Here is a 10900-nt window from a genome sequence, read left to right as displayed (position 1 = left end):
CAGACTAGATGATCATGATGGGTCCCTTCTGGTTTTAAAATCTGAGTCTGTGATCCTGAGAGCATTCACATTCAGGAAAGGCTTTGAGCGAATGCTTAACTTTCCATTCTAAGGCTTAACTTTAAGTACATGTTTAAGTGCTTTCTTGAACTGGGGCCTATGGAAGCTACAGCAGGAGGTATTTAATTGAACTGTCTCCTTTTAGCTTTAGAATGTGCCTTTTCTATGCTCTAGGCACCGCCACAGACAATTTCAGATAAACATTCCTAAATTTTAATTCAGATGTTGAAACCAGTGAGCCATCCCCTCTTATTGGGTATAGCTGGTGAAATGGATCTTATAAGGTGAAACCATGTTATGGGTTGGGTTACAACCTCATTAAAACTGATGTGTGAATGCACCCTTTACTTCAGATAGTTGTTATACATGATGATCTGCTTGCTGAAGGTAGAGATCTAAAAGAGAACATGAATGACTTAAATAGAATTTCTGTAGACTGTAAACTCTATGGGGCAGGGACCATCTTTTTGTTCTGTTTTTATAAGTTGCCTAGCACAATGGGTCCCTGGTCTGGGGCTCCTACAAGCTATTACCACAGTACAAATAATAAATAGTAATAATAATACTTTGCCCAATTCCCTTTTCTGACCAACAGAAATTATTTGATAGCTTGCTGTCCAGACATGATACCTATATGACTGTGCACAGACATAAGACAAAAGACCATGACACTTGGGGATAAGAGTGGGAGAACTCCATTACCTTAGTTGTGCATGCTTGGAGGGAATCATCTACTACTTGGAAAGAACTTTATTGCAGTAACAGCATTAGAGTAACAGGGCCTCACATCAGCACAATTCCATTGATTTCAGTACAGTTATTCCTTATTTACATTGGTATAAGAGAGATCACAAACATGTCCATGGATGCTTTTTAAAAATTCAAGTTTAAATAGGACTCTGCCTTTTTGGTTATTTGAGCCTCTGACAAGATGCTCTACCTAGAAGGTCCACTGTGCCAGCTTGTGTTTTGGGTTATTTTGATGAGCTTATTTTGTTTCCTGAGCTGCTAAAGACTTCAATTACTGCAAATGAGCAAGGTCCAAATTTGTGCTGCCCAATAAACGTTAGAATGAGGATTTTCCTGAATAATTATCTGCCACTACTCCGTGCCTCATTTCTCATGCTTCTAATGAGTGAGGAGATGCTGCCACTTCAGCTGCCACTAGATCTCATGTATTCATTCCCCTCCATCTCCATATATAGGGACAGATACATCCCTGTGATGGTGCAGTAGGGGAGGGGAGGCAGCTTGCACCTCCCATATTCTGGGGTTGCTGGGGAACAGTTCATTTTCAAAACTATACCAGGAAAGCCCTTAGGGCTGCTGATGAGCCAGTGCAGGGAGCAGAATTGCCAGGACACATGATTGCTCTGGTCATACCACTTCTCGCCTTGGTGTGCTCCCCTCCTCCAGCCCGCTTCTAAAATTGTCCCCCTCCAATTGCTCTGGAAGGTCACTTACTCTGGGTGTGTGCAGGGGATAGGGTTGCCAACTTTCTAATTGCACAAAGCCAAACACCAGTACCCCACTCCACCCCTTCCCCAAGGCCCTGCCCCTGCCCTGCTCCTTCTCCGAGGCTCCCCCCCCCACTCACTCCACCCCCCTCCCTCACTGGCTTATTTTTACCGGGCTGGGACAGGGAGTTGGGATGTGGGAGGGGGTGATGGCATCAGCTGGGGGTGTGGGCTCTGGGGTGGGATCAGATATGAGGGGTTTGGGATGCAGGAGGGGGCTCCAGGCTGGGGCCAAGGGGTTTGGAGTGCAGGAGGGGTTTCCAAGCTGGGAAAGAGGGTTGGGGTGCTGGAGGGAGTTTGGGTTGCAGGATCAGGGAGAGAGTTTGGGTTTAGGAGGGGGCTCAGGGCTGGGGTTGGGGTGAGGGTTGCAGGCTGTGGGAGGGAGTTTGGGTGCTGGAGGGGGCTTGGAGCAGGGGGTTGGGGCATGAGAGGGGGTATGGGCTCCGGGAGGGAGTTTGAGTGCAGGAGGGGGCTCAGGGCTGGGGTAGGGAGTTGGGGTATGGGAGGGGTTTTGGGGTTCAGGCTCTGGGCAGCATTCACCTCAGGTGGCACCCCGCAAGTGGTGATATGTCCCTCTGCTCCTAGACAAAGGCGTAGTCATGGCAGGCAGCTCTGTGTGCTGCCTCAGTCCGCAGGTGCCACCCCCACAGCTCCCATTGGCTGCGGTTCCTGGCCAATGGGAGATGCAGAGCCAGCACTTGGGGCAGGGTGGGGGGCAGCTCCATGGCCATCACTCTGTCTAGGAGCTGAGGGACTTGTCACCACTTCCAGGGAGCCGCACAGAGCCAGGTAGGGAGCCTGCCAGCCCCACGCCAACCAGACTTTTAATGGACCAGTCAGCAGTGCTGATTGGAGCTGTTGGGGTCCCTTTTCGACCAGGCGTTTCGGTTGAAAACCGGACACCTAGCAACCCGAGTGGTGGGGGCAGGGGAAAAGCAGTACTGAGGATGCAGAGCTGACCTGACACAAGGCCAGACCATATAGTCCCTTGGTTGCTACTTTGTGCAAATTAAGCTGATACATAGTGTTTGCTGCACAGGGGTGAATTCTCCCAAGAGCCACACTATTATGTAGAATACTATATGTAAGGACTTTGAGGAGCGCTGTGGAGTACTGTAGCACATGATCCAGCTAGACATCTAAATACATGTCCATTCTAAGGCTGATTTGGTAATCTAATGAAACTCGTTAAACTTCAAAGGGCTGCAGGATGGCACAGGGCATCATGTGCAGTCTCCCTGAGTGCTGGATGGTTTGGAAATAGATTGTGCCTCTCAGAGTTCTCTATAAGTGGCTGCACAGCTCCCCCTACTAGGTTGGTGGCTAAATTATGCCATAAATAAATATGATTCCAAGTGACAATGTATGAAAAAAGACAACAAGCCTTTATGCTAACAGACAGATCTGCATAGTCACAAATCTTTCTACAACAGAGTGAAAAATATTCAAAGCATTGATAAAATCTCCCGATGCTAAATTTTCCATTAAGTGGGAGTGGGATGGTTCAGATGCTGCATTATTAGAGTATACTAATCAGGCACTTTCTTGAATCAGAAAAATGTAGTCTTGGAGATTTCTGCCTCTCCAAAACAAGCTCAGCAATTAGTTTGGTACAGATTAACTGAGCACTGTGAAGATTTGAAGGCAATTGTTGGAGCCTCTAGTTGGTTATATTTGTGTTGTTAATGCTCCCAGGAGAGTCATAAGGAAGAATTAGAAGCATATGATGCTTACATTTCATGTGGATAAAACTAGTAAATCTCAGCAGAGGAGCAAATAGGTTGTGGGTTTTTTCAATATTTTAAATTTTTCTGGAAAAAGGGCATGTGTTTCTCTTTCTTTATTGAATTTTTGGAACACGGAGGCAGACAGACATGAGGCAATAACAGTGACACTTGGTATTATGAGACAACACTGCTGGGAAGAGGAAGGAAGGCTGATGTACTGGGGTTATTATATTGGGAGAAGGATGTTGTTGTTATTTCAACTAGATGATAAGGTGAAATTGGGAGAGGGAATGTGATAACTCTATGTTCTTCGGGGCAGGCACAATGACTACTTTTGTGTTTGTACAGCACCTAACACAACAGGAGCCCAATAGCACCCAGAGCTGGTAGGTGCTTTACAGACAAATTAAAAATGAGGTCCCTGCTCTAATGAATTTGCAATTTTAATAAATGGCTGTCCCTGTAAAGAAAGCCTAGAAGATTCCTTCAAACCTCACAAGAATTTTTGGTTCACCCCAGTACCACATGCAGTGAAAAATCACCCTCTTCTCCTGTATCTGATAATGGGGGGCACAGGAAAAAATGTACTTCTACCTAGATTGTTTTATGGCTCTCATCACCATAGTTGCTCAGGGCATAACAACTATTAATGTATTTAATCTCACAACATCCTTGTGAGGTAGGTATTTATTATCATCACCATTTTAGATGTGGAAACTAAGACGCAGAAAGCTGACTTGCCCATGGTCCACGCAGCAGATCAGCAGAAAGAGTGGGAAAAGCTCCCATAAATTGCACTCTTGTGCCTTCGCATAAGATCTTCTCATCTTTTCTATAAGCTACTTGGAGCAGTGAACTTTGGGCTGTATGTAATAAACAGGAGAAGGTGCAGAATATGGGATTCCAGCCATTTCTGTAGCAGCTAAAAGTGACAATTGGGATCAAGCAGTTGAGAATGACAGTTGGGACTCAGGAACTTAAGGGTGGGCATTTGAGATTGGGTAAGCAGCTGCTGTGTAGCAGGGGTGACCGTTGGGATGGGAAGATGGTTATGGTGCAGTTGAGGGTAGGTTATTGATCAGTTGGGGCAGTGGATTATAGGTCAATGGGAGAGCACAGGAAATTATTTAAGGAAGTGTAGTGACAGCAGCAATGCCCCAGTGGGGAGGAAAGAGTCAGGGAATCTGAATTAGTCAGTGCCTTGGGAGCTGAGTAAAATGCGTGAGAAGACAGCTGCCGGAGGACTGTTAGGGTCGATATAGATAACTGGTGTCTACACTTTTGCTTAGTCAACCTCAATCCATCACTGACCATGGCTCAAAGCCACTCAGGGCCCTGATGTTACTATGTCGACATAACAGGGTACTTACAGTGATGGGAGAGAAATTTAAGTGTGGACACGTGCCCCCCTAAGTCGATGCAAGGCGGCTTCCATCTACCTAACTTTGTAGTGTAGCCCTGGCACCAGGGAGGTGGATCACTTACAGGGATGGGAGAACCCCACTCATTGCTGTAGTGAGTGTCTACATGGAAGCACATCAGCTACAGCGCTGTAGCGTTTGAAGTGCGGACGCATCCTGTCACAGGGACAACGCGTGTGCCCCGCGGTTGCGGACGCAGCCTGTCATAGGGAGAACGGCGCGCGCCCCGCGGTTGCGGACGCAGCCTGTCATAGGAAGAACGGCGCGCGCCCCGCGGTTGCGGACACAGCCTGTCATAGGGAGAACGGCGCACGCTTTACAGTCACTAGTGACAACACTGCCACTGCAGCCCCACCCCAATCTGGGCTGAGGGGAGAGCTCTGCGCATGCGCATAGGAACAGCGCTCGGTCTGCGCGGGGAAACAATGCGCAGAAGACTCGCTCCCCGAGCTATGGAAAATGTGCAAGAGCTAGGCGCATGTGCAGAGGGAAAGCGCTTCCTTTCTCCCCCCCTCCGGACGCGCCTCGGCGCACAGCACGTTTTCCGTGGTGACGTAGTGGTCTACGCCCCGCCCCCGATATAAAAGCGTGCGCGGGCGGCGGGCGCCATTGTGCTGTGGAGCAGGCCGCGCTTCTGGGACGGTGCGGGCCCCGCAGCAGCGAGCTCTCCTCGTCCTGCCTCCCCTCTGCCCTGCGGAGATGCCGCGCGTCTACATCGGGCGCCTCAGCTACCACGTCCGGGAGAAGGACATCCAGCGCTTCTTTAGCGGCTATGGCCGCCTGCTCGAGGTCGATCTCAAGAACGGGTGAGGCGGCGGGGGCGCCCTGGGCAGGCGGGGCGGCGGGGAGGGTTTGGGGGCAGAGCGCGGCCCCGTCCTGAGCAGGCCCCTGGCGGGGAGGGGGCAATGGCCAGGCCCTTCGGAGGCCGGTGGTGGGGCCCGCGGCTGCCGCGTGGCGCCGCGTTCAAAATGGCGGCGGTGGGGGCGGGGAGCGGGGGCGCTGCGGCGGGGCTGGCTCCATTGTCCCGCCGCGCGCAGCCCCGGGGCTGGTTCGTTTCCGTGGGGGCGGTGTGTGGCGACCGGGCCTCGCTCCCTGACGGCCGATCTCTGACCCCGCAGCTACGGGTTCGTGGAGTTCGAGGACTCCCGCGACGCCGACGATGCCGTTTACGAGCTGAACGGCAAAGACCTGTGCGGGGAGCGGGTGATAGTGGAGCACGCCCGGGGCCCCCGCCGGGACAGGGACGGGTACAGCTACAGCAGCCGCAGTGAGTACAGCTCCATGCCCCGGCTCTTAGCCTTGGCGCGGGGGGGGGGGGGGCGGTGTTCGGCCAGCCACTGCTGCATTGGCCGCGTATCCCTTCTGCAGAGGGCTGCTGGGTGCGTGGGACCGGTCCCCTGGGGTGTGGGAGGGATGGCACTGACCATCTCACCAGGCATGGTGTGCTTGGCTATTAGGGGTACCCCTTGTGCAACGTTGGCTGCAGGGTGACCTGCCAAGCTTTGCTTTACAAGCCTCTTTGCTAGCATACGCCTTGCTCTTTAGATACCCTAGAATAGAACTGCACTCATTGGTACCTGTAATTGCATATGAAGCAGACTAGGGGGACAATTTTATTTGCAAAGCTTAAGTGTAGCCTTAATCTAGTAAGGATTCCCTGCTCTTCATTAGAAGAGATTGGTTCTATTAACTTAAATATTTGGAAGCTTTTAAGTGAAAAATTACGTATCTGGGCATGGTAGAAGCGCTCAGCTGTGAACTGTAATGTTTTTCAATTGAATATACAGAACTTAGTGGTGGGGGAGGGGAAGGGTTTACTTGAGACAGATTATAGGAAATATGGGAAGTGGGAAATATCGTAAAAAGGGGAAAACTCATTTTGTGTAGTTCTTGCTGTACAGCATGAGTAATTCAGCTGACTATAGCTTAATTGGCATGGTATTGCAATTTAAGAGTAGTAAGTGTGATACATCTTTGAGTAAACTCTAGATCAGTGATACTCAGACCTCAGTGGTTCAGGAGCCAAATTAGTGATAAGCATTACCCAAAAGAGCCACAGTAGTGTGAATTCATTGTTTCATTTACTATAGTACTATTCATATTTAAATAGTATGATGGGAAATATTTAGTTTTTATGTATATATATTATTCTCTCAGCAAAGTGACTGACCAAGTATCATCATTTTTAACAACTACAATTGGTTTAAAACATAGAAAAAGTATCCAGTTTGGCTGCTAATGAAATCACGGTGTTTTAATATGTGCTGCAAACAGCTGCAAGAGACACATTAAGAGCCACTTGTGGCTCCCAAGCCTCAGTCTGAGTATCACTGCTCTAGATGCTTGTGTTATTGGGTGGGTGGGAGTCTGTCTTTTACAAGTTTTTAAAAATTCAAATGTATGTTGTTTAAAATTGTTGCATGTCCAATTCAAACTTTTTAACAAGTCCTTGATGTTTCAATTTAAAAGTGACCAGTGGGGCTGAGGCTGTGTCCACTGAGGCTAAGATGACTGCCTTTCCTGATTGGCCATGGCTTTTCCATACATTGTGTGACCCTTGCCCTATGACCCTTTGGCTGACCTTACCGGAAGCCATGACGACAGCAGCCTTTTGCCATTAGACGCAGGGTGATGGTGAGGATTCCAAGGGTTAGACAAAACTGGTTAAACTGAACTAGGTGACTGTTACCTTGCGTGTTTTGTGGCCAACCACCAAAAACCTCATACTGTGATGTAAGTACTTAGCGTAACTAGTAAACGTTTTTGTAAAATGTAGAAATGCATGTAATCAGTTAAGTTTTATATTTTACAATGTTCTGTAAAATAAAACTTAGCAAGGTAAATCTAATAAAGGAGCAGTCACTCTCTAACAGATCTTAGGAGCACAGACTTGTAGGATTTTAGTCTGTTTGATTTGCCATTAATATAGATCATGGCAAAATTGCATCTTTGTTGGAGGTTTAGAAAGATAAAGTCCTACTGCAGTAAATATAATCTGTGTTTAACTAACTTTTTCAGAACATTTAGCTGCCTTCACATTATGAGACAATCTAACTTTCTTTCTTTGCACAATAAAGGTGGGGGTGGTGGAGGCGGTGGATATAGCAGTCGGAGACAATCAGGAAGAGATAAATATGGACCACCTGTTCGTACAGAATACAGACTGATTGTTGAAAACCTTTCCAGTCGTTGTAGTTGGCAGGATTTGAAAGTATGTATTAATGTGAAATCTCTTAATAGAGCCACTTGTGACTAGCAGAAAGCAATACAAGATTTCATTTTAATTTGAATGTTCTTTGTTATTTAGCAGAAATGTTTTGAAATGTATTCAGGCATGGCTGTTGACACTGTTAGTTCTTTGCATCTCTTCAGATTTGACTTACAATGTCCTGGTTGCACTGCATAAACGTGAAATGGTTATGTAACTCTTCATCTGCTTTCTAAGGATTTCATGAGGCAAGCTGGTGAGGTAACCTATGCTGATGCTCACAAAGAACGCACAAATGAAGGGGTAATTGAATTCCGGTCTTACTCTGACATGAAGCGTGCTCTGGACAAATTGGATGGCACAGAGATAAATGGCAGGAAAATCAGGCTGGTTGAAGACAAGCCACGGACAAGCCATAGGCGATCTTACTCTGGCAGCAGGTCAAGGTAAATTTGAAACTCTTGAGCTTTATGGCAAAGACTATTAGCTCTAATGAGAGAGGGCCTATTATATGTACTCTTAACGTTAAGAGTAATCATTACCTTTATAATTTGTTGATACTTCAGGGATAAGATGACTCCCAGGGGTCTGGAAGGAATGTTTTTCCATGATGTAACATTGCATAGTTGACCAGGTGCATTATGGGGAGGACGTTTCACCTTCCTCTGAAACATCAAGTATAGGCTACTGACAGATGGTATTCTGGACCTAGATGGACCAATGATCTGCTCTGGTATGGCCACTCCTGTTGCTAAAAATTCTTCATTGTAAGACACTTTGGCTGTGCTAAAGTAAGGGGGGAGCAGGACATACCAGGCTAAAAAAAAAAAAATCTCCAATTGGTATAGAATGTCACAGATACTTTTTGAAATGTCATCAGGTCACGATCTAGAAGAAGGTCACGAAGCAGAAGTCGTAGGAGTAGCCGCAGCAGATCCCGTAGTGCCTCAAAAAGCCGCTCGCGGTGAGTAATTTGTGTGTTTAATGGTGCTTTTTGTTAATCCATCAATTATTACTTTTAGTTGGTAACTGTTTGTATATAGAACTGTCATGGGTACCTATCAGTTCATGTCGAATAAAGATTGTGTTCTTTTAAAGATCTAAATCCAGGTCACGAAGCAAAGATCGTTCACGTTCCAGATCTAAAAGCAGGAAGTCTAGATCAAAGAGCAAATCTAAACCCAAGTCTGACCGGGGCTCCCGCAGCAGATCCAAGGAGAAATCTGAGAAGTCTCGCAGCAGGTCTAGGTCCATGTCTCGCTCTCCCAAAGAGAATGGTAAAGGAGAGGCTAAGTCTAAATCCAGGTCAAGGAGTAGGTCTCGTTCCAAATCACCACAGCAGCAACCACCTGCCAAGGCTCGCTCTGAGTCACCGCCCAAAAGAGCTGCATCAAGGTCCCGCTCCAGGTCTCGCTCAAAATCTCGCTCACGGTCAAGATCTAGTTCAAGAGATTAAGACTAGAACTCTCCTCTTACTTTGCACACTATTATGGAACATTTTCCTACTTGCCAGGCCATTAATCTTTTATGTTAGTACTTAAGAAGTTGGTTTCTTCTCTTGCAGAAGGGAATGGCCTGAGAACCAAGTAATGAGGCATAAAGATTTGATTCGTATCCAAATTTGATGAAAAGATGAGATGTACAGTAATGTACAAAGCAGGAAAAGCCCCCCTTTTGTAGAGATTAAGCTAAACTTTTAATTTTATAGCATTTCAGCAGGAATAACTTATCTGCTGTTGGGTGGAAAGTGGTTTTTTATATTAAAAATACTCTTGAGTATGAGGTTTAAGTTCAGGCATTTTGAGAACATTATTTTTCCTAATTTTTTCACTGTTTTAAAATTATGGACTTTAGTAGTTTAATGGGTTATGGCTTGCTACCCAGAGGCATGACAGACAGCCTTGTTGAACAGGTCAGTATAGATGATGTGGCTATCTTAATTTGTGGAAGCAGAATGTGAACTGGACATATGGTTAACATAAAACTAGGCAAATTTCAGACCAGCAATAAACTCAATTTGGAGCACTTCAGTTGTGCTGTATCTTAATTCAGCTTGCCAAAAGTTTCTTCTTTTCTCCTTTCCCATAATGATTGTATTAAAAAGCTAATAAAGGTACTACTATTTTGTAGCTTGACATGATGCAGTATTGCCTACACTCATAAGTAACCAAGTTCACATAATGGAAGTAATGTGACTTTTTTTAGTTTGCTTGAATTCCAGGAGACACTCCAATTCTCAGACACAATGGTGTCTTTCTGGATGTGGTCCATGTCATTAGTGTCTTGTATTGTTTGCAGGCCTCTAAATATTTACCTATTGGGTATGTAAAACTGAGTAAAGCTGCCTTCCTTCCCCTATGATTCATTTAACACCCACTTCGCTTCAAAATATGAGAACCACAATCCTGTTGTGTATGAATCTAAACCTATGGGATCTTAATGTATTGGAGCTAGAGTTCTAGTCTTAACAGAAGGCTTTGCTAAACCAGAGTTGCCAATTCACTTAAATTGTGGAGTAGAATCCATCCCAAAAGCCCCCTTTATAGCTAAATTGATTTTTGTAACATGCAATAGCAAACATTAGAACTGCCTTGTAATCTTTATACAATGTGTAGTTTTACTTGTATAAAATTAAATCAGTGACTCAAACTCTTGTGCTTTTATTATAGTATAGCTTAATTCTTTTCTGGCTATATTGTGTTGGATCCACCTCCATGACAAATTGTGGCTTCTTCTGGGGTAGATACTTGCTGTGTAGAGAACTCATCAGGTCTCTTGATAAAACAAATGAGATGTGGTAGGAAATACTTTAGTTTATTACACATAGTATTGATCTTACACCAATGTAACATTTGGTCTCTAAATTCCTTGATTGAGAATATTTTAATTGTGGGCAGGTATAAGCATTCAGAAAGCTTCCCTTATGTGGGTGCATCTGTGTATCTGTCCCTGGTGTTTATTTTGTAG

At 45.8% G+C, this 10900-nt stretch overlaps 1 protein-coding gene across 1 annotated transcript; it reads left to right on the top strand.

The window, feature by feature from the left end:
* The first annotated feature begins 5298 nt into the window (after nucleotides 1-5298).
* On the top strand, nucleotides 5299-10582 carry SRSF6 (serine and arginine rich splicing factor 6). The gene is made up of 6 exons (XM_034787381.1): nucleotides 5299-5531; nucleotides 5844-5992; nucleotides 7803-7936; nucleotides 8171-8379; nucleotides 8814-8897; nucleotides 9032-10582. Exons 1-6 carry the CDS (start codon nucleotides 5425-5427, stop codon nucleotides 9387-9389), a joined length of 1041 nt encoding a protein of 346 aa, XP_034643272.1. The 5' UTR covers nucleotides 5299-5424; the 3' UTR covers nucleotides 9390-10582.
* The last annotated feature ends 318 nt before the right edge of the window (nucleotides 10583-10900 follow it).

The sequence above is a fragment of the Trachemys scripta genome, chromosome 12 (genome assembly GCF_013100865.1).
Source record: "Trachemys scripta elegans isolate TJP31775 chromosome 12, CAS_Tse_1.0, whole genome shotgun sequence".
NCBI classification, from domain to species: domain Eukaryota; kingdom Metazoa; phylum Chordata; order Testudines; family Emydidae; genus Trachemys; species Trachemys scripta.
The sequence above is the reverse complement of the archived record's forward strand: the minus strand, read 5'-3'. Positions and strand labels throughout refer to the sequence as shown.

Bases quoted from the DNA above. Each gene is read 5' to 3' on its own strand.
- SRSF6 (XM_034787381.1), top strand. From the start codon at position 5,425: ATGCCGCGCGTCTACATCGGGCGCCTCAGCTACCACGTCCGGGAGAAG. The intron at 7,937-8,170 runs GTATGTATTAAT...CTGCTTTCTAAG, and splicing joins GTAGTTGGCAGGATTTGAAA to GATTTCATGAGGCAAGCTGG. The intron at 8,380-8,813 runs GTAAATTTGAAA...AAATGTCATCAG, and splicing joins TACTCTGGCAGCAGGTCAAG to GTCACGATCTAGAAGAAGGT.